This window comes from Balaenoptera ricei, chromosome 19 (assembly GCF_028023285.1).
Source record: "Balaenoptera ricei isolate mBalRic1 chromosome 19, mBalRic1.hap2, whole genome shotgun sequence".
Classification (NCBI taxonomy): Eukaryota; Metazoa; Chordata; class Mammalia; order Artiodactyla; family Balaenopteridae; genus Balaenoptera; species Balaenoptera ricei.
In genome coordinates this window covers 49,198,603-49,226,369 of record NC_082657.1, presented here as the reverse complement: position 1 = coordinate 49,226,369, position 27,767 = coordinate 49,198,603, and the positions used below count along the sequence as shown (strand labels likewise).

The window sequence follows — 27,767 nt, the reverse complement described above, 5'->3', positions numbered from 1 at the left end:
GTTATAACAAAAACCAGAAATGATGTAAAAATTAATATTCCAACAGCTAACTCCATACATGCTTTGACCTCCTACCAAGAGCATTAGAAATCTGCTATATGTTCCTTCAAAGTAAAGACAAAAGCCCAGAGGATACGAGGCTCTGACAAGCTTCCTCTTAGCTTTTTAAAGACTTTTTAAAAAGAGGAAACCCATAACTAATAAGAACCTGCTGTATTTAAAAAAAAAAAAAAAAAAGAGGCAACCCAAAGTGCCACCTGAGATGTTTTACATCACAATATTTTTTAAATTAATTAATTAATTAATTTGATTTTTGGCTGCGTTGGGTTTTCGTTGTTGCACACGGGCTTTCTCTAGTTGTGGCGAGCAGGGGGTACTCTATTGCGGTGGCTTCTCTTGTTGCGGAGCACGGGCTCTAGGCGCATGGGCTTCAGTAGTTGTGGCACGCAGGCTCAGTAGTTGTGGCCCGCGGGCTCTAGAGCGCAGGCTCAGGAGTTGTGGTGCACGGGCTTAGTTGCTCCGCGGCATGTGGGATCTTCCCGGACCAGGGCTCGAACCCATGTTCCCTACATTGGCAGGCGGATTCTTAACCACTGCGCCACCAGGGAAGTCCCTATGTCACAATATTTTGTTTTTTCTAGAGTAGCTGTACTTGGTGTGTAAATGATTCTATATTATGCTGGCACCTTTGGAGTGAAAAATCTTACCAGATATGAGACTGCAACCACCTCAAACCCCAACTTGAGGAAATGGTGCCAGTTTCCTGTTTAGGAAGACAAAACTGAGGAGGGGGACTTAGGGGAGGGGGGAATGAAGGCAGTCGAAAGGTACAAACTTCCAGTTATAAGATAAATAAGTACTAGGGATGTTATGTACGACATGATAATGAAAGTTGCTAAGAGAATAAATCCTAAGAGTTCTCATCACAAGAAAAAAAAATTTAATTTTGTACCTATTTGAGATGCTGGGTGCTCACTAAGCTTGTGATAATCACTTCATGATGCATGTAAGTCAGATCATCATGCTGTACACCTTATTCTTATACAGTGCTATGTGTCAATTATGTCTCAATAAACTGGAAGGAAAAAAACAACTGAGGCCACCAGAGAAGGATGCACCATCCAGAAACAGAGCAGGGCTTCTGACTCATTGTTTCCTACTCAAGTAATTTTATTTCCTTAGTATGGGCACCGTCATTTCCCTGGAAGGATTCACGGTAAAATGGTTTACATTTCCTTTAAGTGCATAGCCCCATCCTTGTTCTTTTAAAATCAGTCAGTCCTACAAGTTGCTTTAAAATTAGCCTGGGAAGTCCAAGAAGTGTTGGGACATCCACAGTAACTGGGGCAGCCAGTTCCTGGTACCCAGTTCAGGGAACACCAAACTCCTCCGCCAAGCTATTCACACATGCCAGAGGATGATCTAGGACTTGACCAGGTGCCAGGGTGAGGTGCCTTATCCCAAGGAGAGGCAGACAGAGAACCATAAAGTTTAAGAGATGGAAGAGATTGTAAATGAGAAAACTTCAGACCCACACACAGGTGGCCATATTAAAATTGGTGTCCAGGAGCCCTGATTCCCAAACAAATAGTCAATCCAGGACTAAGGAATTAGGTGGTTTCATCAGCATTTCAAGTCTCGGTTAAGAGCTTCAAAATCGACTTCCTCAGAACCATAATGACATTGTTTTATATTATGAAAGTAAAGGGTATGTGTTACACATATATAGTGAAGTATTTACAGATGAAATTATAGGCATAATGTTTGAGATTTACTTTAAATTCCTTCTCTCTCAAAAAAAAAAAAGAGTAAGAGATAGGTAGATGAAATAAAAGCAGCACAATATTGATAACTGTTGAAACTGAGGGATGGTTACATGAAAGTTCATTATATTATTCGCTCTAATTTTGTATATGTTTAAATTTTTCACAATAAAGTTTTCTTTGTTTTATTTTTGAGCAGAGGACTTGAATTCCTAGAAGCTGAGTAATGCACAAGGTGGTTCAGACAAAAATTTCAGCAAGGAAAATCAGAGTCAAATTATGTCTGAGGGCTTCCCTGGTGGTGCAGTGGTTAAGAATCCGCCTGCCAAGGCAGGGGACATGGGTTGGAGCCCTGGTCCGGTAAGATCCCATATGCTGCGAAGCAACTAAGCCTGTGCGCCACAACTACTGAGCCTGCGCTCTAGAGCCCGCGAACCACAACTACTGACCCCACGTGTCACAACTACTGAACCCCGCGCGCCTAGAGCCCGTGCTCCGCAACAAGAGAAACCACCGCAGTGAGAAGCCCGCGCACCGCAACGAAGAGTAGCCCCCGCTCGCCGGAACTAGAGAAAGCCCGCGCACAGCAACGAAGACCCAACGCAGCCAAAAATAAATTTAAAAAAAATTATGTCTGAAATATAAAATCTTTTAAAAAAGAGCTTCACGAGGTCAGAAATGCTTAGCAAGGCGAAAAGAATAAAACAATTTCTCTTTACTTCATACCGAAGGAACAAAGAGTAAAAATAATTAATGCATATGGTTCTTTAGTGTTTTTTTTTTTGACTTCTCCAGAATTATGTACACAAAGTTATGAGATTTTTATACTATTTTCAACATAAGAGAAAATTGTTTTCACTACATAGTAATTAAATATATCTACTCTAAATCACTACACATTAAAGACTTTCAAAATTGACCAGCTCTTAAAAATGTTCTTTGCAGTCTATACTGTGGTATTGTCAAGAGGTAGATATAAGACTATAGCCCTATTTTCTCATGAATTCATCATAAAAACACATCAAATATCAGCTAAATGATTGCAAATATGCTCCCTGGCCTTAAAAAAAAACTTCACAAAGATCATTTTACTATTCAAAAGCCCATTTAGAAATACGTTCTAGCGCTGCTTGGAGTCCCATTCCAGATTCAGTTTCTCTAACCATACTGACCTGTCTTTCAGGAGAGAGGGATGAGAAATAAGGGGCTGGAGATGACACAGGTGAGGGCCCTGCTGCTAATACTGGCGATGCCCCAAGTGGATCACCCATTCCTGCTACAGTTCCACCTCCTCTGCGAAGAGCACTTTTCTTGACATCCTCGGTGAATTCAGTATTAACCAGGCCTGCTGGGGCTTCAGCCTGAGGCAAGAATCACATTGGCTTCTCAATTGACTACACATTTGTTCACTGCATACCTACTACACTCCAAGCACTCTTGGAAACCCGGGGGAAGAAACAGCGAGCAAGGACACATGGTTTCTGCCCTCGTGAAGTTTAGAGTCCAGGGTAAGTCAATGACAGTTACAGCAAACTTCAGGCTTTCTGGCCCACATACTTCTTCTTTCTCTCTGTTTCAATGGCTGTGTTTTGAGTGCTTATGAGGTCAGACAATGTGGTACACCAATGATTAAGAGCTAGATGTCAAAAAAAAGAGCTAGATGTCAATATACATAGATATGTCTACAAGAAAGTTTATCATACTTTAAGCAGTGGTAAACTCTGGATGTATCCGTTCATTTGAAAAAATCTATTGACCTTGTAATATAAACCAGGCATAGTGCTGGGAATGCCACAGTGAACAAAACAGACAAAAGTCCCTGTCCTTGTGGATCTGATATTGCAGGGGGAGAGACAGATAAGAAACAAGATCACTAAGTGAACGATAACAGTGTGTTAGATAGAGATAAGATTGATAGAGAAAAAATATAAAACAGTGAAGAGGGAAGAGAAGGTAGCTGGGAAGGGCTTTGCAGAGAAGAGAACATTCAAATACAGACCTGAAGAAAGTGAGGGAGGGACCAGGAGGAGAGCTAGAGAACACAGAGTCCCAAAGTACAAAGGTCCTGAGGAGGGAGCAGGTGTGTGTTTGAAGAAGCACGAGGAGGCCAGTGCGGCTGAGGCAGAGTAAACAAGCGGAGAGTAGAGGGAATGAGGCGAGAGAGAAGAGGTGAGAGTAGGTGTGGGTGGCCTCCTCAGTCATAGGAAAGCCGTTGCCTATTATCCTAAGTGAAATAAAAAGCCATTGGAGAGTTTTAAAAGCAGAGGTGTTACATGATCTGACCTACGTACTAACCAGATCTCTGACTGCTGCATTGTACATCAGTTAATGGGGAAAAGGGGTAGAAGCAGAAAAACCAGTTAAGAGGGTACTGCAATCATCCAGACCAGAGACTATTGCAGGTTAGATCGTGGTACTGTCAGTGGAGATGGTGAGAAGTGACAGAATTCTGGAAGGTAGAGTAACTGGGATTCGTTGAAGATTGGTTGGGCTAGGGGCTGAGAGAAAGGGAAGATATCAAGATTTTCCCCTAGCATAGAATTACCACTAACTATAGAATGAGTACGTTCTTGGAAAGGGTGAGAGCACTTTTGGACATGGTAAGTTTGAGCTACATCTGAAACATCCTAGTGAAGATATCAAGAAGGCAGGCGAGGGACTTCCCTGGCGGTCCAGTGGTTAAGACTCCCGCACTTCCAATGCAGGGGGCGCGGGTTCCATCCCTGGTCGGGGAACTAAGATCCCGTGATGAAGCGTGGCCCCCGCTCGCCGCAACTAGAGAGAGACCACGCACAGAAACGAAGACCCAACACAGCCAAAAAATAAATTAATTAATTATTTTTTTTTTTAAAAAAAGGCAGGTGAATGCATCAGCCTGGAGTTCATATCAGCCTAGAGGCCTTAGCTAGTGATAAACATGTGGAAGTCCTCACCACAAAGATGGGATTAAAAACTACAATGTTGGATGAAATCACCTAGAGAATAGGGAAGAAGAAGTGGTCCAGAGACTGAGCTCTTAGGCACAACTCTGGTGGCATTTCATGTGGCTTTTACTTCTTCTTAGTCCCTTTCTGTATTGTCTAAAATTTTTTTACATGTCATTTTTCAACAAACCACATATTCTTTGGAAAAGAAAAAAAGAGTCCCTTTCAGGAAACCATCAAGAGCAAAGCATCAGAAAAGACAGGTGTGCCCTTTAATCACAATCCAACATGGTACATGCTGCCAATTTGAGGGCATTAGGGAGAAATTTCTCTTGCCCTAAAACAATTTATGACCACTTTTGGAAGCTTCATCCATCCTCTGTGATAATGATGAGGATGAAAAGCAAAACTTGATTATGTTTGCTATGTGCCAGGTACTGCATATAAATTCCTTATACATATTAGCTCATTTAATCATCTCAACAAATTTATGAGATTTGTTAATAACTCTTAACTGTTATTAACCCCCTTCTTACAGTCCAGAGAACTGAGTCTTTAAGAGGATAAGTCACTTGCCTGAAGTCTCACAGTTAATAAATGGTGGAGCTAGGATCTGAATATGGGTTGTTTCACTACTGAACTCAAACTGTGAAACAAGGCTAAATGATGGTGCCTTGTGCCTTTGGATCTTGTAGCCTTTATTCCAAGAGCTCTTTATTAAAATGCAAAATAACCGTCAGATAAAGCTGAGATCTTAAGAACTAAAAACATTTTATACGCTTCTAGGTATAACACTAGGTAGCTTCATCTTTGTTTTCCACTCTATTGCTAACAACTTAAAAGGGTCATCTGACCACAGAAGTCCAGCTCTGCTAGAAAAAATATGTGGGTGGAGAAAAGGTGCAGATGTCACCTGTTTACAATCCTGCCAGAGCTACTCTGGAAGCCACATACCTAAGTTAAAAAAAAAATCTTCTGGTGCATGGTAAGAATCTTTGCTTTAAGTCAATTCTCTCTTCTTGAAAGTACTGACCATAAAGGTTGCTTTGGATTTATACGGGCCATTATAGTTCTTAGCCATTTCTATCAGGTACTGTTCCACTAGAACCTGGGGTAGAGTGTTCACGTTCAATTTACACATTAGCTGCAAAATAAAGAGCATAAGAAACAAAAAGAGTTTAAGTGGTCTTTCAATTTTGAATCATAGTACTTCATTTTTCTAGTCTCTCTTATGTAAGATGTATAATTTTTGTTTTTATTTTATTTTATTTTTTATTTATTATTTATTTGGCTGTGTCGGGTCTTAGTTGTGGCATGCGGGGTCTTTTGTTGTGGAGCCTGGGCTTCTCTCTAGGTGTGGTGCACAGGCTCCAGAGCACGCGGGCTCAGTAGTTGTGGCGCGCGGGCTTAGTTGCCCTGTGGCATGTGGGATCTTAGTTCCCTGACCAGGGATCAAACCCGCGTCCCCTGCGTTGGAAGGTGGATTCTTAACCACCAGGGAAGGCCCAAGATGTATAATTTTTAAAAGATGTATAATTTAGCAACAACAAGGAGGGGCCCTGCTTGTATCATAAGACAGCCTTGTCCTAGGGCAAAGGAACCAAGTAGAATAAGAGGAAGAATATAAACACAAGAAAAAGTATTTAGAGGTAAGAATTCTGATTTCGGGATAAACATTTTGAATTATGTCAGAGGTAATAGTCAACATATTCAACAAGGAACTATCCAATCAGAATGGACACCCTGAATGATGAGAGTGCCCACCAGCCTGAAACAGCTATTGTGGCCACATCCCCGTGTCCCAGCTGAATGTCTGTCTGAATTATGTATGTGGTCATGATTAAGATGTTCAAAAGTTGAAACTTCTAAGTTGGATTAACTTCCTTCATATTACTAGGCCAGTTACACTTAGGAAAATGTATGCTTTCTTGGTAAAGAAATCAGCTCAGTTTTCTTGACTCTAGCTTTTTGATAAAGATCTGAGTTTTCTACTCCAAAAGCTTTATTTAAAGTTGTGCTGCCTCTAATGCAAAACTTATTTCTAAACATCTTTCAGTCTGCACAAAATTATATGTTCTGAGTTTGTTCATATTTGCTTTTCCCAGACTTCTTGGTTTAAAAAATAATGTGTGTCTCTGGAAATGGTACTACCCAAGAGCTGACACTTCCAATCTCATTGCTTTGACACAGCTGACCATAATTCTCAGCTGTACTTCTTACACAGCCGATTAGATACCTGCAGCAAACCATCACCAAGAAAGAAATAAAGGCAAAATTCATCAGGTTATGGCAAATTTGCTTTAGATGAAGAACCACCAAAATAGCAAAACCAATTTCATGTTACCTCATTGGAATTATGTTCTTTTAGCTTCAAAACAACAATAACAATAAAACAAGTGCCTTGCTTTTAAGTATCTGATAAATGTGAAACTTAAAACCTCTATTTCTAAACACCTGATAAATTATAACACCCCAACCCTCACAAAAGGAACCCAGTTTCAAGTTTTTTGTTTTTTTATAAATTTATTTATTTACCTATTTTTGGCTGCGTTGGGTCTTCGTTGCTGGGCGCGGGCTTCCTCTAGTTGTGGCGAGCGGGGGCTACTCTTCGTTGCGGTGCACGGGCTTCTTATTGCGGTGGCTTCTCTTGTTGCGGAGCACAAGCTCTAGGCGCATGGGCTTCAGTAGTTGTGGCACACGGGCTCAGTAGCTGTGGTGCACGAGCTTAGTTGCTCCGCGCATGTGGGATCTTTCCAGACCAGGGCTTGAACCTGTGTCCCCTGCATTGGCAGGTGGATTCTTAACCACTGCACCACCAGGGAAGCCCCCCCAGTTTCAAGTTTTGTTTTATTTTGTTTTATTTGTTGCCATTGCCATTTTAAAAAAAAAGTATTTTTCACTTAAAGACCAACAGAAGAAAATATTTCTTTGGTTAACCCTTAGGAGAAAAAAGGATCCTCCAATTAATCCTAAAACACCAAGCAAGTAACACTAGTGATACCCTCACCTACGTCATGACACAGGCAGTTAAAAACAGTCAAACAACTATTTTCAACTCAGGCATCTCTGACTGGAGGTGAGAAGCTACCCAGATTAGTAGATACAGATTCAGACAGACCAGAATCCAGTTCCCTAAGGAAACATAAAAATATCAGGGTTTTATGTTTCCCTCTTTCCCCACGGACAATACTCAAAATATAATGTTAAATAAAAAATTTTTGAAAACTTAAATTAGAATACAAACCTATATGTATATATCTGTATATATACACACACATAGATACATACAGACATATAGACTGAAAGGAATATACTAAAATTCTTACCTCCAGATTTGGTGATTATGGACTCTTTTTTGTATTTCCCAACTTTTCTACACATTTATGCTACGTCTTTACAGCTCAGGGGGAAAAATACAACTATTTGGTTTTTAAAATGGCTCTGTGGACTGACATACTCTTGTCAAGCAGGACTAGTTCTCTATTAAGCAGAGACAGTGTTCTTTGACACAGTCCCGACAAGGTAGAGCCCACCCCCTCCCTCACTAGGTGGCAGGGATGCCTTGTCATTCCTTTGCGCCTGCAAATGATGCAAGTTCAACAGGTCTCACTTTGTGGCCTGGATCAAGCTAAACCGAGCCAGCAGCAGGTCACAGTACAGCTCCAGGATCTCCACGGCCTCCACGAGGTAGTCTTCTCCAATAACGTGTTCCACTCAGATCCCAGCTCGTTCATCTTTCACAGCAGCCGGGTGGTCAGCCACTTCCTTCCTTGTTTTTTGGGCCTGCTCAGCTGCAGCACAGAGCATGCATATGGAGAAATGAATGGGCAAAGAGGAGTTTGTTGAATAAATCAGGCAGGTTACACGATAGTGTGAAGTAATGTTTTTATTTTAAAAAGACAGGGAATTCCCTGGTGGCCTAGTGGTTAGGATTCCGGGCTTTCACTGCCGTGGCCCAGGTTGAATCCCTGGTCGGGGAACTGAGATCCCACAATTCGCACAGCGCGGTCAAAAAAAAAAAATTTTTTTTTTAATGAATAAATAATTTTTAAAAATATACAAGATATACCATATGTGCATAAAGTTATCAGTGTTTTGTTGTTGTTGTTGTTATCAGTGTTTTGAACTAGGTTTGTCATTATCTTTTTTTTTTTTTTTTTTTCCTTGGCATGCAGTATCTTCTGCAACCAGGGATCAAACCCGTGCCCCCTGCGTTGGGAGCACAGAGTCTTAACCACTGGACTGCCAGGGAAATTCTAGATTGGTCTTTATCAAAGCGTCAGCCCTAGATCAGCAACATCAGCATCACCTGGGAACTTGTTAGAAATGAAGAGTCGTGGGCCCATCCCAGAAATAAATACTAAATCAGAAACTGAAAGTGGAGCCCAGCGATCTATGTTTGAAGAAGCCCTCCGGATTCTGACACCTGTTACAGGTTGTGAACCACTGCTCTGGCGGGGGGTGGGGTGGGAGTGGGTGGGTGGTGGTCCTTCAACAGGTGATCTTTATTTTATCCTTTCAGGTTACTTTTATGTTCTAAAATGTTCCATACTGAACATTTATTATTTTTGTAATAAAAAGAGTAGTTATTTTCAAAATGAGAGTGCATGTCATGGTTTGCATTTTAAAAAATGTTTTCTTATATACAGTTCCATTTGATCTGAGTAACACCTGTGTGAGGTTTCCATGTTACCTGCATTTCACAGCTGAGAAAAATTGGGACTCTGAGAGATTAAATGGCTTGCCCATGTTCACATGACTAGGAGTAACTGGTCAAATTGGAACTCAAAACTAAATCTTCAGGCTGCAAATTCCTGTGCTTTTCCACCACATTATGCCATAGAATGAACAAGTCGAGTCATGTTGGAGATGTAACAAATGTAACCTGTCCCAGATTAATCCACCGAGATAAGGGAAGTCTTACTACCTTGAGCTATCAACTGATGACTGAGCCTGGGGAAATGGGCTTTTCATGACTCAGGGAAACCTGAGCCTGCAAATCATACACTCTGCCTGTCTGCCATACCCTAAAAGTGATGCTCACCTTCTAATCATGAATAGAAAGAGTTACTCTGTCACTGCAAAAAATCTTGACTTGAGACTGCATTTGAATCTGAAATAAATGCAAAGCTCAGTGCTTGGAAGGTTGCTTCGCTAAGCTCAAAGTACGAAAATGGCCTTTGCCCTGGACATCACAGAGAAGAGAAATCACAGTAAAACTGGACTGTTTCAGATAAATGCTGAACTGTTGTTACACAAGTGCTAATATTGGAAAACATTTATTGGGTGCCCAGGTTATAGTCTGTATTACAAATAGAACCCTGGAGTGATAGAAGGTCAAGATTATTATCTCCCTTTAAAAAAGAATATATTTAGGTAAGACAGCACTCATTAGCTTTATTTATCTCAAATCACTCAGGCATTCCATGTTTAAATCTCTCTCTTTGTAAAGAGAGGATAAAATGTATCTGAATAATAATATGTATCACTGATTGTCAAAATCGAATAAAAGAACACATGGGCATGCAGTTTAAAATTCACAAGTTCTGGGGCTTCCCTGGTGGTGCAGTGGTTGAGAATCTGCCTGCCAATGCAGGGAACACGGGTTCGAGCCCTGGTCTGGGAAGATCCCACATGCCGCGGAGCAACTAGGCCCGTGAGCCACAACTACTGAGCCTGCGCGTCTGGAGCCTGTGCTCGGCAACGAGAGGGCGCGACAGTGAGAGGCCCGCGCACCGCGATGAAGAGTGGCCCCCAGTCGCCGCAACTAGAGAAAGCCCTCGCACAGAAACGAAGACCCAACACAGCCAAAAATAAATATAAATAAATAAATAAAAAATTTAAAAAAAAAATTCACAAGTTCTACATACACCGTCAATGTCATCCTCTTTGTTCATGGTAACCATAATGGGTGCCACTGGTTTCCCCTAAATTTCATTTGTTTGGGGTACTTTCCTTAGGCTCCTGTTATCTAAGTAATGCCCAAACACCCTCTGCAAGATTTGGCTAAAGAATGCCCAAAAATCAGTTTGGAAGTTTGGGTAACATCTGCCTCTCTACTTCTATAATCTAATAGGCTATAGTAATTCAATAATAAATAGTGCTATTTACAGAGCACTAGGAAAACTGTGTTTATATGCAATACTTATTTCACCTGAACCCTCCTCATAATCAGAGATCATGTTTCTCAGTTTATTGAGGGGTCCATCAACACATGTGATCCATTGGAATAAGGAAAGAGAAAAAGGCAACGTAAAATAAGTTGGACTTATAGAAAGAAGACAACAGGCATCAGCTACTACTCCTGCTCATGGGTATAACACTACTTGAGCTGTCATGTGATAGAAGAAATAGCATTTTTTGTGTGTGTTTGAAAAAAGCTAAGGAAGCTCTTTCAGAAAAATTTGCCCGGGAGCTCAAACTTAATAGCTACTGCACATCTAAAAAGGCTTGGCTAGATAAAGTTCTATGCTTTGGTGGAGAGAAGTCCAGTAATTTGGACATAATGCTACAATTTAAACCTTTGGAGACTTTTCCTTTCTTTTTTTTTTTTTTTTTTTTTGGCCACACCGGGCAGCACTCAGGATCTTAGTTCCTTGAGCAGGGATAGAACCTGTGCCCCATGCAGTGGAAGCATGGAGTCCTAACCATTGGGCCGCCAGGGAATTCCCTAGAAACCTCTTTTAAAATTAAACTTTTTATTTTGAGATAATTGTAGATTCACATGCAGCTTGTAAGAAGTAATACAGAACAACCCAGGGTACCCTTTACCCAGTTTTCCCTGGTGGTAATAGCTTGCAAAACCAAGATATTGGTATTGACACAGAACTGTCAAGATACAGAATGTCAAGATACAGAACTGTGTTTGGAAACTTTAAAATGATTTGATCACTATAATAATCATTCCCACAATTCAGAAACACTCCTTTAAATTCCAGAGTTGCTAAGTAAGGTCTTAGGAGATATGTCATGGGGCTGGGAGGTGGTGGCACAGAGGATTGCACAGGAATCTGAGGGGCAGCTTGCTGTGCTGCCTGGAGAATTTACTCATTTATCTTTTTTTTCCAGGAATTTTAAGCGATTGACAACCAGTTGCAAGTTGACGCAAAGGGGATCAGCTTTGAAGGAAGAGCTGAAATGATTTCACCACAAGGCACAGCAGCTCGCACATCACCTTGCTGAGAAGTTCCCCAGCCAAAGAGAGAGTTATCAGAGGCTCTAATTTTTCCACATCCACTTTATTTATTCAACAAATCCCGTGTAAGGAATTCCTGGCTGCTTAGTACTGGCCTTAATACACTTGTTTCTCTGTGGACCAATTCCCCAGATACAACCCTTGTGATTCAAATAAGGGTTAGATCTCCTTCAGTTTATTCCAATTGTCAGTGTTTTTACTGCAACTTTTGAGAGTTCTGCAGGAAGTTTCTGACAAAAATGAAAGTCTTTGGCAAGTGTCTGAGGAAGTAGACAACAGAGGGAGATTCCCCTCCCCAACGAACATAATAGTCACTTACAGAGAAATTATAAAACCTCCTTTTAAATAAAATATTTATGAATTTGAAAGGGAAATCCCCATTGGAATCTGGAGAGGTTGCATAACGTTAAAAGCATGTGCAAATGAGAACACAGAGAAGTAGATAAAACAGAAGCTTGAAAATTGCACATTCCTACATTTGGCCAGCTAGAAAACTTTTGAAAAATAGTTTAATACCAGGAACCAACACGTTTCTAGGGAAAGCTAAATCTGCTAAGGATTTCTATAATTTCAATGTATGCTTGAGATTAGTTGTTGTTTCTGCCATTGGATCTAAAGATAAAAGTTCCAGGGGCTTCCCTGGTGGTGCAGTGGTTAAGAATCCGCCTGCCAGTGCAGGGGACACGGGTTCGAGCCCTGGTCCGGGAAGATCCCACGTGCCACGGAGCAACTAAGCCCGTGAGCCACAACTCCTGAAGCCCTGGCGCCTAGAGCCCGTGCTCTGCAACGAGAAGCCACCGCAATGAGAAGCCTGTGCACCGCAACGAAGAGTAGCCCCTGCTCACTGCAACTAGAGAAAGCCCATGCACAGCAGCAAAGACCCAACGCAGCCAAAAATAAATAATAATAAAAATTAAAAAAATAATAATATAAAGATAAAAGTTCCTTTCCTAAAATGATACCTTGGCATGCTAAAGCATACAAGCAGGAAGACATGACAGTATGAAAAAAGCCACCTACTCCTCTTATGACACACATGGTTTCCCAAGTTAACAGCACTTCTCTCTGGTTTGATCCCTTAATGTCAAAAAAAGTTGGGATAGTTGTCTGAGCTTACCCTGCCTGTACTACATGTCTAGAAAAATCACCAACTAGGAACTAAGCAAACATAGAGCTGGTCTGAAACTCCTGCTTGCTTTTAGGGAGAGTAACTAGCATGGCAGGGTTTTGTCCTTGTTATTTTCTGTCCAGCAGAGTAGCTCAAGCTCTCTCATCATACAAATTCAACCTACACACATCAAAGAAATTTAATAGGAATCCAGGGAAATGGAAGAGGTGGACAAAGCAGACTAAAATTTAATTTTTCAGTCCCGAAATGTCCCAAATACCTTTAAAAAATCTCTTTTCACTTTATCAGTTCTTAAAATTCTGTCGAAATTTAAGGAAAAAAAACTGTGAAAGAAAATGAAGGATTTTCAGATGAGACTGAAAACAGCCAATAGGCGAAATAGATGAGAATAGAAATAGGGAAATGAGAGCAAAAGAATTAGCAAGGGAAGTCTCCCATTTGGGGATATCTTTGTGAAATTTCATTCAACAACTATTTATTGAGCCAATTACAGTTTTTAAAACCCTCAGTTGACTTAATATAAAAAACTTTAATAGGGAATTGTCCATATTCCAGAGAATAATACAGATTTTTAGAGAAGTGAGGTAACTTTCGGTTATTTAAGTATCTTAAATTTAAAACTGTATTAGTTTACTTATCACTAACATTCCTGTCAAACTGTCACTATGGGGCTTCCTACCATCAATATGTACAACCTAAGACATGAGGATGGCTTGGAGTAAAGAATTCTAGAAGAGGATACAGCAGCTATGACCCACCCTTTTGGGACTGCAGCACCAAACCAGGAAATCACCAGTGTTTCACCAATCAGAACATCCTTTTTTAAAAAAAATTAGACACACCTTTGCACCAAGTCATTATGTTAATGTCTGGTAGCCAAAAAACTTTTTGTTTGCATCTACCAGTGTCTGCTCTTTCAACTTTGCCTGAAAACCAGCTCTCTGAGGGTGTATCTTGATCTGGGAGAAACTGGTTATCCTTGAATACACCTGGATGGTCTCTATCTTGGCAGTTTTAATGCCGGTTTAGTGAGCTAAGCAATGAACTAGAAACCATTCTGCCAGTTAGTACTAAAATGGGGCCACTGAACGACCACAGGACTTCCTTCTTGGCCAAACTGAGAAGACAACTGTCATGAATAATATTAATATTCACAAAGCAAAGTTCTCTATTGATTTAGATGGCTACAAATCAGTAGTGTCACTATATTTTACCCACTGGTGCAAGGTGTGTGTGTCTGTGTGTGTGGTGTTCAATAATTTTGATAATTCTCTGTTCCCACCCAAGTGAGAAAATATCAAAGTTGAGGTCTAAGCGTTCTCTAGAAAGAATCTTAGAGATCATATACTTTATTTGTATTGTAACTTACTCATTTTAGTATTTCTAAGGTAATATTCTCATTAAAAAATCCAAACAGTAACCTAAGTCCCTTTTGTTCCTCTTGGCCACCACCCAATTCCACTTTCCTCTCCCGAGATAACAAATGCTAGCTAGTTGTTACATATCCTTCCACTCCTTTTCTGTACAAATACATAAATATATGCAACTGTAACATTACATGTCTTTTAACAACAAATACGTGATCTCACACTGTATATATCTGCTTATTTTTTCACTTAAAATGTTTTGAGAGCTCTCCTATCTACATTTCACCCCCACCCCTTCATTCAGTTCAAGTTCCTCATTTCACAGAAGTGGAAACCCAAGTATAAAGTAGTAAAATGATTTTCCAAAGGCTGGATAGCTAGAGCCCAGCCAGTAGTACTTTCAAAATCAAACAAAAATCAATGATTATTTATTGAACAAAGTTTGCAGAAACTGAAAAGGGAAAAATCTGCTCAGAATCCAATCTCTCCAACAGTTAAAGTTACTTTTTTCTCAGTTCAGTTTTCGTCTGTATGCAGAACTACTTTTTTACATAGTTGTAATCAAAGCATAAATTCAATTGGTGTTCATTTTTTTTCACTTAGCTTTTTTTTTTTTTCTTCTATTTTGGCTGAGCTGTGGGGCTTGCAGGGATGTGGAATTTTAGTTCCCTGATCAGGGATTGAACCTGGCACCAGCAGTGAAAGCGCCGGGTCCTAACCACTGGAACGCCAGGGAATTCCCTTTTTTCATTTAAGTTAATCAGATGTTCATATTACTATAAAGTCGACTAGTTTATTGGCAGTGAATGGTGACCTCATAGTTCATCAAGTAGTCAAGCCCTCTTCCCTCTAAACTAAGCTGCTTCCCACTGTACTAACCCCCATCCTCTCATTCCTCACAGACTTTCAAGACACTAGCTTCACTTTCCCCTAGATCCTGGTTCCGGCCCATTCTCATCCCCCTCAGAGCCATTTCTTAACTCTTAAAGAGCTCCATCTCCATCCTGGGTTTCTAGGGGAATCTCATTACCCTCCTGGGCCGGGGTTGCCTCGGAGCTCTCCGAGGTTCCCAAAACCAGTCTTCACAAAGTCAGGTCCCGAAGTCCAGGAAATGATGGCCACGCCTCAGGGCTGTGTTTGGGAACCCCCAGAATTTACTGGAGTAGACAGGTATCAGGGTCCTTGTGGGGTCAGGGTGAGGGGGCCGGGCCCAGTCCTATTTACGTGACCCGGCCCCAGGGAGAGGAGTTCGTTTTCCCACCAGAGGGGGGCGCTGGGGGCGACGGTCGGACAGCCTGCACAGTCCTCTCCCGGGTACTACTGGGCGTCGCTCTCCGGCCCTGGGCCGTGACGCAATCTCCCCGCGCCGGGGGCGGTACGCGCTTGACGCCATCTTCGGGCGCCCGGCTGGGGGGGCGTTGGGTGTGGGGCGGCTCCGGGGCCGGGGATGGCGGCGGCCGCCGTTGCGGCGGCTCCGGGACCAGCGGGAGGAGCCCGGGGAGCGCCGTGAGATGGGCCGGTGAGTGTCGCCGGGAGTGGAGGACGCCGAGTCGGCCTCACTGGGGCCAAGCAGGCCTGGGCTCGGAGCGCTGGAGGAAGTGGCCCCCCAGAGCCCGTTGCCCCGCGGACCGAGGGAGCGAAAGAGGCCGCGCCTAGACCCCCGATCGCTTCTCACCGGCCCGGCCCAGAGAGAGGCCTCAGGTTCCTGCTCCCCCGCGACTGTGTCCTGGCGGGCCGGGGTGTCCGAGTCCTCGGGGCGGGAAGGGGCCCCCAAACAAGGAAGCAGCGCCTGCGGGGCCTCGCCCTTACCCCTCTGCTTGAAAGGTCGATCCCCCACTCTCTAAATACAGAGTTTCCAATTTCGGGCCCTACCCCTTTTGGGGCAAGGATTGCGGGATCAAGGGAAGCCGTAACCCCTGTCTCCTAAGCTCCTGTCTTTCTGGCGGGCGCATCTCTCGCCCTCAGCGAATTCGAGTCTGAGGCTGGGTTCACCCTCTTGATTCCGGGCTGTGCTGCCAGCGCTGGCAGCTCTCCGGAATGGTCCTCCTTTCCCGTTATCTCGGTTGGGGTCACAAGCTGCGTCTTGCCCTGGAGAAATCCTCGTTGAGCCTCTTCAGAGGCCGAAGTTTCAGATTCCGAAATGTGTTTTGCGTTGTGGGAACCTGGTGCACAGGCTTGGCTCTTTGTTATTCCTGCAGACCTTTTGCCTCTTTCAGTCCTTTATTAACCTGTGTTTGGCTAACCCCTCTGTGACCTAGAGGCAGGTTTTCTTTAATGCTTTAGTTGTGAGAAGCAAGTATCATTCTGAAATTGAAGTTGTGACCCCATTTTCTGTTGGGAATGAGAGAGAAATCTAACTGCTTTTCAGTCACTGGAACTGCTGGCAAAGAAGGGATGCAAGACTTGTGCCCACTGTGTAAATTTGTGTTTATGGAACCAAGAATTTGTCTTTCCACCTTGTTTTCCTATCTTGTCACTTTTTTCTTTTTGTACATCTGCACCTTGCTGATCTTAAGAGAGAAGTGTCTTCAGTTTGGCTTGGGGCTTGCAGTGTTCTTTAGGACTTGGACAGCACAGTGGGTAGTAGTTTCTCTGAGTACTGGTCAGTAGTACTTCTCTGTTTTTAGAGATTAAGGCTCTGATCTTCAGTGCTTAACGTTTCTGGCATGTGTAGATTCAGATATTGACAGTTTAGCATGAGTTTTGTTTCCCACTGGTAGGCTACATGAGGACGAAGGGAATGTTTTCAGTTTCTGTCACACCTGATTCAGCACGTGGTACAAAGTTGTCACTTAGAAAATTTTACACACTCACACACACACACACACACACACACGAGCCTGTTTTTTTACCCTGGAAATCTGCTAATAAGTCTTCCCTTTGAGTGACTCCCCCTTGACCTCTTTTTCTGCCCCAGAAACATAAATAATTGTTCTTTTTCCTCTAGTGCCTCTTATCTCATTTAAATAACCACCACATCTGTGTTTTCATCAGCCCTGAATAAAAGTGAAATCCGTGAGGCTGATTTTTCCTGCTTCCCTTTGTTCACATGGGGACAATGTTGAGTCTTCCACTTTTATTTGTGCATTTACCTGAAATTGGGATTGGAAGTAAATTTAACCTTTGGGGAATAGGTACAGGTAGAGAACGAAGAATATGATGTTAAGGAAAACAATGAAGTTTGACACATGGAAATTTTTTTCCAGAGATGTTTTCCTACATATTAGAATTTAATGTGTTGTTACCTCTGGAGAAGAGTAGGAGGCAGGGACTCCTGGACTTTAATGTCTTTGTGGTTTTGGAATTACCTTTCTTGATGATCCTGGGAAAGATCAGAGGCTAGGTTCCTGCTTACTCTATTCCTATTTGTGTCTCCTATAGGCTCCCAAGCCAGTGGGGAGGACACTGCTTCTTATTACAGCTGCTCAGAAGCACCACTGGAAGCTCAGGTAATACAGGAGCTTTGGATACCTTGTTGTGGAAAAACATCTGGAATTCAGCAGTGGAAAAACAGAACAGAGTGTAATCTCATAGAAATCTCATTTCAGATCCAAAGAACTGAAGCCTGATAGGAAGAAATAGGTGACAAATTTCGTATGTGTTGAAATGTTCAGACCAAAAAGATACTTTATGAAAATGGACAAAAGCATGTGTGAAAGGTGATAGAGAAAGGGGAGAGAGAACTTTCTTATGAATCATATAGACCTGAGATAGCAATAAACAGGCGTGTCTGGAGGAATAGAACCAGAATTTTAAGAAGTGGTGCCTAGAGCAGACCTACAATGGAAAAGGAGCCATTGGCAAAAGAAAAAAGAAAGGGAATGCATGAAGAAGGCAAATTGAAGGTGGTCAATGGGAAGAAAAGAAGTCTTGCCAAACTAGGGAACACAAAGTCTATGTGAGATCGGAAGAGTTTTGTTGCCCTTTGGAGAGAAGAAATAAGTAAACTGTAGAAAACACCAGTACAGTCACCCTCCCCATAGGGCCCAAGTTTGAATGTAGTATTTCATGGGGTGAAGACGATACTTTCATAACATGTTTAGGGAACAACGTTTTAAAAAAAAAAACAAGACGCGCAGACCTCAGGACCTATTGACTGACCCCTGGGTCCTTGCGGTAGTGGTGATATGAGGCAAAGGAGGATGAGAGTTTAGGCAGGCCTGGGCTGGGGGATGGGGATAGGTGAGATAATAACCCAAATTGGGCTGGGGAAAGGAAGCAAGGATGAGGTCATATGTTCAGGAAAGAAGATAGCACAGTAGTGTTTGGTGGCACAAGGAGAAACTTAGGAAAAGGAGCCAGCAGCAAAGACCATGTGTTCAAATCCCCCTTAAGGGAAAAGGCTTAGAATAGTCAAGGTCCCCATCAGAGGAACAGCTAATCATGAAGCTGTCGGTTTCCCTGGGGTTGTGGAGCCCACAGGTTATTTATGCATTGTTGAATGCTTGTCCTTGTAGCTCTTTGTGGTTTCCGTGATTGTTTCTTTCATGTCCTAGGCTGGATGAGCGAGAAGGGTAGCATCCTTGTCTGCTCCTTTCTCATTCCTCGTTTTTTTTTCCAGCAGTCCCCTTTGTTACATCTTCCTCCATGGACACAGTTCCTGCTCTTTCCTTTGACTTGGTTTACCCCTAGGTTACTTTTCTTTGCCTCTGATTTGTTCCCTAGCAGATGTGGGCGCCCCAGCCAGCAGCAGAGAGGGGTGCAGGGGAGCCACAAAGAAGCCCCTTCTGATGCCCCAAGGAGCAAGCCGACCCCTTCCAGGCTCCAGGAACACCACAAAGCAATATGAAACCTGTTCATGAGAGGAGTCAGGAATGCCTTCCACCAAAGAAACGAGACCTCCCCGTGACCAGCGAGGATATGGGGAGAACCACCAGCTGCTCAACTAACCACACACCCTCCAGTGATGCCTCTGAATGGTCCCGAGGGGTGGTGGTGGCCGGGCAGAGCCAGGCAGGAGCCAGAGTCAGCCTGGGGGGTGATGGAGCTGAGGCCATCACTGGTCTGACGGTGGACCAGTATGGCATGCTGTATAAGGTGGCTGTGCCACCTGCCACCTTCTCCCCAACTGGTCTCCCGTCTGTGGTGAACATGAGCCCCTTGCCCCCCACATTTAATGTAGCGTCTTCACTGATTCAACATCCAGGAATCCACTATCCCCCAATCCACTATGCTCAGCTCCCGTCCACCTCTCTGCAGTTTATCGGGTCTCCTTATAGCCTTCCCTATGCTGTGCCACCTAATTTCCTACCGAGTCCCCTCCTTTCTCCTTCTGCCAACCTTGCCACCTCTCACCTTCCACACTTTGTGCCATATGCCTCACTCCTGGCAGAAGGAGCCACTCCTCCCCCCCAGGCTTCATCCCCGGCCCATTCATTCAACAAAGCCCCCTCTGCCACCTCCCCACCTGGGCAGTTGCCACATCACTCGAGTACTCAGCCACTGGACCTCGCTCCAGGCCGGATGCCCATTTATTATCAGATGTCCAGGCTACCTGCTGGGTACACCATGCATGAAACCCCTCCAGCAGGTGCCAGCCCAGTTCTTACCCCTCAGGAGGGCCAGTCTGCTCTGGAAGCAGCCGCTGCCAATGGACAGAGACAACGAGAGAGAAATTTAGTGAGACGGGAAAGCGAAGCCCTCGACTCCCCCAGCAGCAAGGGCGAGGGCCAGGGACTGGTGCCAGTGGTAGAATGTGTGGTGGATGGACAGTTGTTTTCAGGTTCTCAGACTGCGCGGGTAGAGGTGGCAGTGCCAGCACACCGAGGGACCCCAGACACCGACCTCGAGGTCCAGGGGGTGGTTGGTGCTTTAGCTTCTCAGGACTATCGTGTGGTGGCAGCTCAGAGGAAGGGTGAGCCCAGCCCCCTCAACCTGTCCCATCATAACCCCGACCATCAGGGTGAGGGGCGAGGGTCAGCCAGGAACGCAGCAGAGATGGCCGAGAAAAATCAGGCCCGAGGGTTCTACCCTCAATCCCATCAGGAGCCCCTGAAACATAGACCTTTACCCAAAGCAATGGTTGTAGCCAATGGCAACCTGGTGCCCACTGGAACTGACCCAAGCCTGCTACCCATGGGCTCGGAGATCCTGGTGGCGTCAAGTTTGGACATGCAGGCCAGAGCCGCCTTCCCAGACAAGGAGTCAACGCCACCCCCCTTTACCTCTTCCCACTTGCCCTCCCATTTCATGAAAGGCGCCATCATCCAGCTGGCTACAGGGGAGCTGAAGCGGGTGGAGGACCTCCAGACCCAGGATTTTGTGCGCAGTGCCGAAGTGAGCGGGGGGCTGAAGATTGACTCTAGCACAGTCGTGGACATTCAGGAGAGCCAGTGGCCTGGATTTGTCATGCTGCATTTCGTGGTGGGTGAGCAGCAGAGCAAAGTGAGCATCGAGGTGCCCCCCGAGCACCCCTTCTTTGTATATGGCCAGGGTTGGTCCTCCTGCAGCCCTGGGCGGACTGCACAGCTCTTCTCTCTGCCCTGCCATCGGCTACAGGTGGGAGATGTCTGCATCTCTATCAGTTTACAGAGCTTGAACAGTCACTCAGTTTCTCAGTCCAGCTGTGCTCCCCCAGGCCAGCTGGCTCCTCCCCAAGAAAGGCCTGAGAGGACAGTCTTGGGACCCCGAGAGCAATGTGACAGTGATGGGAAAAGCCAGCCGTTAGGCGAGGGCTCCCGAATGGTAGAGCCCTTGCAGCCAGAGCCTGGTGCTCAGGCCTGCTGGCCAGCCCCGAGCTTCCAAAGATACGGCATGCAAGGGGAGGAGGCACGGGCTGCGCTGCTCCGTCCCTCTTTCATTCCACAGGAGGTAAAGCTGTCCATTGAAGGGCGTTCCAATGCAGGAAAATGAACCTCTCCCAGACCCGGACTGGGATGCTACCCCAGAGCTGGGCCTCACCGTGAGCAAGCAGAGGATTTGCACATGCCGAGCAGGGGATGGCTCTCTTGGCAGTGAGGTTAGTGGGGAAGAGGAGGCGTGAAGGCAGCCTCCCAAGGCAGGGTCTGTTGCCCATTATCCCATGGCGTCTTTTCAGAACAGCCCCAGAGGGTGCTGTGATGGGGAGCAGCAGGCCTGGGCCAAGGAAGGAAGGGGGTGCACGCAGGATAAGAAACATTCCAAATATCAGGGCCTCCCTGTTCTTTCCTCCTCATCCCTAGCTCCTGCAAGGAGAGAGTCAGGCTTTGGGAGCAGGTGCAGAGGGAGGGAGCAAAGAAAGAGCCAAAAATGATGATCCACAGCTTATAGTAGCAGTTCAGCTATCTGAAGTTTTTTTTTTTTTCCTTTCTTTTTTGTGATGGGAGGGCAGGAGGCCCCATGCTTGGAAATAAGAGGGTTCCCACCCAGAACTCTTCTTTTGAGAGCTGTGCACTTTAAAGGGTAGTTTTGTTATAGATGTCTAAGGCTGGGTGTGCAGGGGACTCTGCTTGATCCTCTGCTTCAGGCCTTTCCCATCTCTCCCCATCATTCCTCCCACAAGGCTTCTAGCATTAGGAGAGAGAAGCCGCTCCAGGGTTCAGAGTGAAGTACTGCCTTGGTGGGGACCCAGTCACGGGACTTTGGGAGAAAGACCCGATGGCCAGACTGACCGGGCTCTAGGCAGGGCTTCTGGAAAGGTAGCTGACCTAACAAGGCTCCTCCTACTCAGCATGCCAGACCCACTTTGAAATTGTACTGAATCTCTAGTTGGTAATGGTGACTTTTGAAAGAACCAGTGGACCCTTTTCCCTAGGCCCCTACACCCGGTCCTCTGTCTGTCTATGTTGTGCCTAAGTGCCTGCACTGCCCCCACCCTTCCGCTGACCTAACCTGTCTGCATGGTGTCTTGACCTGGGCCTATTTGTAGCTGCACTGCCTTTCCCCTTCTGCAAAACTGGTTTTGTCCACTCTGACCAAGACCTCTAGTTTTTGATGTGTAGGGGTCTCTCTGGTTTCCCTTTCAGTTCTATTCTCTATTTTTAAAAACTCAGAATCATGTCCTCTCCTCTTCTGCAGTTGAACCAGTTGGTGGAGAAACGAATGGAACTATGCCCTGGGTCGGGACCAGTACAGCTGGCTGGGCAGTGCCCGTCCTTGCGTTTTTACAGAGTCCCTCCCATCTTACTCCACTCCTTCTCCCAGCATTCAGGCTTCTCCAGGCTGTCTCCTCCCATAGCCAGCTTTAAGGTTTTGGGATACTCTTTTTTTTTTTTTTTTTAAATTTTGGCCACACCATGTGGCATGTGGGATCTTAGTTCCCCGACCAGGGACTGAACCTGGGCCCTCAGCAGTGAAAGCGCAGAGTCCTAACCACTGGACCACCAGGGAATTCCCTGGAATAGTCTTGATAATGTTTCAATACCTGAAAAGTCTCCTAGATTCCATTTCATGGTGGAGTATTCCTCTGCAAAGAGTATTTTCAATCTTAGTTGCATTTGCCCCCTGTGTCTTAAGCCCACTTTTTCTTCACGACTTTCAGCATCACCTCGGACTGTGGGATTCCATTGGGTGTTGAGAATTAGGCTTCCCCCATCAGCTTTCAGGTGGGTGGGTGGGTTTTTTGTTTGTTTTTTGGGGGTCTTTAGACTCTTGAACAACTCAGGGTATTGTCCACTCAGCTCTCTTATGAGGCTTCTCCTGGGGTATGACCCTGGCATTTCCTTTCAAGATGGACTGGCCAAGGCCTAGCCTGTTGTCAGGAGTCCCAAACCTCTGAGGTCTGATCTCTGCTCTGTCAAAGACTTTAGGCAAGTCTTGTGACCTCTCGCTCTTTCACTTCCTCCCCACCTGCCAAATGGGGATAAATAATCTTACCTACCTCCTGGGGGGAGGGGGAGTTCTGAGAATGGAGTCCTTCTTAGTGTTCAGGTGCTAAAGGTTGTTCTCCTGGGGGAACAAAGTGACTGAGACTGGCTTGTATGCTGCAAGCCCTACACTCCACTGTTTCATTCCTTGAGAGCAGTTACCTGGTCAGTCAGCTTTTGGAGGCCCATCCAGAGGAAGCTGCTGACCTGACCACAAGTATGTAAGTCTCCAGTTCACCTCAGAACCAAATACCAACCGTGTCTGGTGAACACTCAACCTTGTACACATTTGGGATCATGTCTTTTCCCTTCTCTGTCCCCATTCTCTCTGAATGCTGCTTTCTCTGGCTTGTTTCCCACAGTTGGGGGCCTGTGGGGCTGAGTCTCGAGGAATCCTCTCAGAGGACGGCCCTCGGAGAAGGCCTTGTTTCTGGTTGTTCCATGAGCAACTCATTCCTAGTTTCTCATGCACGGGTTTCTCAGAAACATCCTTCCTCATTAGGAAGGCTCCTCAACTGAATATAGCGACAGGCACACAGTGGACACTAAAGAAATATCCACCAAGGGTACCAACCGAGCTTCCTCCTTATGGGAGCAAACCTATATCTAACCAGATACAGGCCAAGTAGTTTAAATACAAGAAACCCTCACTGCCCAGCCTGGTAACTTCCCCTTAATCCTGGAAAGAGAAAATCTTGTGCACCTTGGCAAGTTGGGCCCTGAACTTTCTGCTGCTGTTCCTCTTCTGTTGCTGGTGAAGCAACACTGGCACTTCCTCTGATACTGTGCCATGCATATGTAATATATTAATACTTGATTTTGTTGAGCTGCAGAGGTGTCTTTTGTAAAGTATGGTCTCCCAGGGAAAGAAGCTCTGTGCTCTAAATCTTGGTCAGAGCTGGGGCATTCCCCTTACCTTTTCCCTCTGTTTCAGTCTTTTCTTCCAGGCATGAGGAATGAGAGTAACCTATGGTGTGTCCATTCTTCCTTTTAAAGATTTCATAAGTGTTATTATAAGAGACCTAAGAGCAGTTTTGAGACAGCATTTTGGTGGGAAGCTGTCAGCTTTTGGGGGAATGGGCAGTTAAAGAAGGCCAATGTCATTAGTAGGACAGTCCCAGAGCTTAGGGGTAGAAAGGAAGATGGCTAACTCTGGCATTAAACAGAAATGCCTATACCAGTTTGGGAGTAGGGGAACCAGGTGAAGGACGGTAATATATCCAAGTCTTGGATCATCATTCCTATCAAGATTAGTGTACACAGAGGAGGGGGAGTGGCATGGGGGAAGGGGAAACTGGGAGGTCAGAGCTGAGCACTCGTACCCAAGGGGGAGGGACCCCAGTAGATCTGGACTGACCCTTCTGCACTCTTGGTCCCAGTTGGTCATAACACCAAGGGCTTTGGTCCGTGCTGCTTTGCCACTGCTGCTGTCTACTCGCTGTCCTGCTTGCTGCCCTTCACAGCTCTCTGTCTTTCTGTGTCTTTGGCCATATAGGTGAAATCCAGGCATCCTGTCCGTCCTTACGTGTGCAAGGGTTACTTTATAACAAGGTCATCTTGAGTAGGGATAGTATGAAATGCTGCTGGTGGGCTGGTGAATCCAAAGGGATATGGCTTCAGTGCTTGTTGGGAGCCCTTTGGCTCCAAATATCCGACTCTCTTGAGGGAGAGACAGGCAGGTCCTATAAGTGGGTGTTTTCTTTGTATTAACTTTCCTTTATGATATCTTGTGTCCTGTTTTAAAAATTAAATGATGGGGAACCAGATTAGGGCCTGTGTCAGCATCCCAGGGAGGTTCATCTGGCTCCAGTTAAATGGATTCTGGGGTTGGGGGAGCGTTTGAAGTTTGAAATAGACCCTCAGGTGGGGTTTAGTTTTATTTTTACCACTGGCGCCATAGAAGATGCACAGGGTGGTGGTATGATTTAAACCTGCAACAAGCAGGCATGTTGAAGAGTTGAGTGATCACACTGGAGATAAAGGGTGGACATGGGTTCACTGGGCAAGGGCTTGGGTCCATTGGAGTGAAGATAACCAGATTGGTTGAATTGGCCATGGGAGATTAAGTCACAGTCTTAAAGGCAAAGCAAATAGGGCAGAAGCCAAGCTTTAGGGAGACTTCTTGGCCTCCTAGGGCTAAGTTTACTAAACCACACTGAAGCTACAATACTTTCCAGATGGGAAAAAGTGTACACTACAGTTGAAGAGCTGAACCGTGTTAGGTTGGATGTTGACCAGGAACCTGTTAGCCCTTTGCTGGGAAGCCTTCACCCTCCAGCTTCCCTGGGAGAGGGAAGGCCTCCCACATTATGCAATAATAAAATAAGCGTCTGGGTCCTTGCAGCTGTCAGTTGCTCTTTCAACTCTAGGATCCATCTTTGGGCCAGAATCCTGGTCTGGGCCTAGGATGACACTGGCCCTTGAGATGCTAGAGTTGACTGCACTCTCTCCTTACCTGCAGACTATGCACAGTGCCTGGGGCGGAAGGAGGAGAGGTGGTGCGGTTTACCCTGCTGAGCCTCCCCAGCAGGAACAGTAGTAATAAATGCACTTTTCACACTAAGGTTTCTTTATTCATTCTCCTGTTAAGCCTAGATCCTCCCCTGGTAGACTGCAAATTCAAAGTCTGTGTGATCCCCCAAGCCATTCTGCTGCAAATGCCCAGCAGTGAAGATGGCCTCAAACTGGGTTCCTGTCTACAGTGTGTGTGGCGGCAGCCCATGTGCCTTTACCTATTGTCAAACTTTCAAGCATTTATTTCTGTCTTTATGACTGTCATGGGGACTGAGGTTCTTCAGAGAGAGCGAGCGAGCGCGAGTGTGAGCAAGCTGATGACACAGTGGTTTTACACCCACTCCCCAGACAGGGAGTGTGCACATAGTTGTGAGCTGTGAGTGGTTAGTGCATTGCTGATGTTGCTGAAGGCAGGGTTCATCCCTCATTTGCGTGACACTCGCATTCAAGAGAAGCTTGTGTCGGGGAAGAGACTGACAGTACTCGTGGCAAACTTGAAGTATTAAAAATAAGGCTGTCCCCTACAACCTTCCTCGTCACACACAGGATCCCTGTAGCCAAAACAGTATATGTTCCAGCTGCAGAGAGCGGACTGCTCTCAGCTCGCACAGCACCTTAGGGGAGGGAAGAATATATGGATAGGGAATGGGGTGGAGAAAGGATGGAAATGTTGTCATCAGGTGGCTTTAGGGTCCTCAGGAGTAGTAGAGAAGGACGGCACTGGGGAGGTCTGATGGATGGATCTGATTTGTGTAGGAGTTCCCTGTAGATAAATTACTGATCCCCCAACTACTATCCCCAGTATGTAATGGCTAAATTAATATGTAATCAACTGCATTGTATCTAAAGCCTTAGAACTAGTCAGGTGCTCCCCCCACCCGATACCATTTCTTACCCTCTAATCCTACCTGATCTTTAACAAAGCATTAATAATTCTAAGGATAATCTCTATTTTGTTGTGCTTTTTTGTAACTGTTTTAAATAAATCAATTTGTACTGTATATTTGTACTTTTGTGAGATCCTTTTTGCTGTTTTACCATTTTAAGTCTCTGTACTTGGCTACACACAGATTGTATTTTTATTGTTAATGCTCTTCTTATGGATACCTGCATTTAACTTGTGGACTATGTAAACACAATATATATCAATATCTATATATCTATATATCTATCTATATAAACTACTAGCTTTTCCTTTTGGTGTTTGCGCCTTCTTCGTATCCCAGCCTTAGATGGTGGCCATGGGGTGGGGGATAGAAGGCCTATGTGGCAGAGCTTGTAATAGAGAGCAAATGGTGCCCATCTTCATGTGGTGGGCTGGGGGAAGATTGCACGAGCTAGTCCTGAAGCATGGTCTGTGTGTTCTGTTGTGTGTATTTCAGGGACCCAGAAATCTACCTGTAGACTCAGATACTGTTCTAGCACAATCAGTCACAAGGACCTGTAGATGCCCTCACTGCTGGCCTTTTCTCCAATTCTTTTCTCAGGAATACTGCCAGAAATTTCTGGAATAAGTCAGCTCCAGAACTTAGCTTGCCACTAGTAAGAGGTGAAGCACTCAGATACATGATAGTTACTCATACATTTATTGAGCACTTGCTACATGCCACAAAATAGCCTAGGTGCATTATATATTAACAACCGTTTGTTGCTAGTATTATTATTTTCATTTTGTGGGTGGGGAAACCAAGAGGTTTAAGTAACTTACCCAAAGTTACACAGCTATTAATTAGCAGTACAGAATGTTAAATCCAGGCACCTAATTCCTGAGTTTGCGTTAACTCACAGTTCATTGTAAAAATTAAATGAGATAATCCACGAAAGTGCTCAGAACAATCTTTGACACATAATGAGTCCTCAACCATTTTGAAACATCCCAAGTAGGACTTCCATGTGGGGCTCTGTGAGAAAAAGCCATTTGGCTCAATTAAATATTTTCTTTTAAATGTCCAGTATTTTGTAATAAGCTTATTAATATTTTTGTATTTTTCAAGACAAATATTTCAGCCTGCCTGGTGGAAATTAACCCTAGTTTGGTGGGGGGGGTCAGTTAACACTCTTAAATAGCCTTGAACCTGTGGAGGTCAGAGAG

The 27,767-nt window shown here is 44.7% G+C and overlaps 1 protein-coding gene across 2 annotated transcripts; it reads left to right on the top strand.

Moving 5' to 3' along the window:
• The first annotated feature begins 15,793 nt into the window (after nt 1-15,793).
• Nucleotides 15,794-26,676, top strand: ATXN1L (ataxin 1 like). Of its 2 annotated transcripts, none has more exons than XM_059904498.1 (3): nt 15,794-15,897; nt 17,760-17,827; nt 19,047-26,676. In XM_059904498.1, the coding sequence occupies exon 3, from the start codon at nt 19,164-19,166 to the stop codon at nt 21,228-21,230; it is 2,067 nt and encodes a 688-aa protein (XP_059760481.1). In that variant the 5' UTR covers nt 15,794-15,897; nt 17,760-17,827; nt 19,047-19,163; the 3' UTR covers nt 21,231-26,676. The 2 variants fall into 2 exon arrangements, with proteins under 2 accessions (XP_059760481.1, XP_059760482.1); XM_059904499.1 differs by having other exon boundaries at nt 19,044-26,676.
• The last annotated feature ends 1,091 nt before the right edge of the window (nt 26,677-27,767 follow it).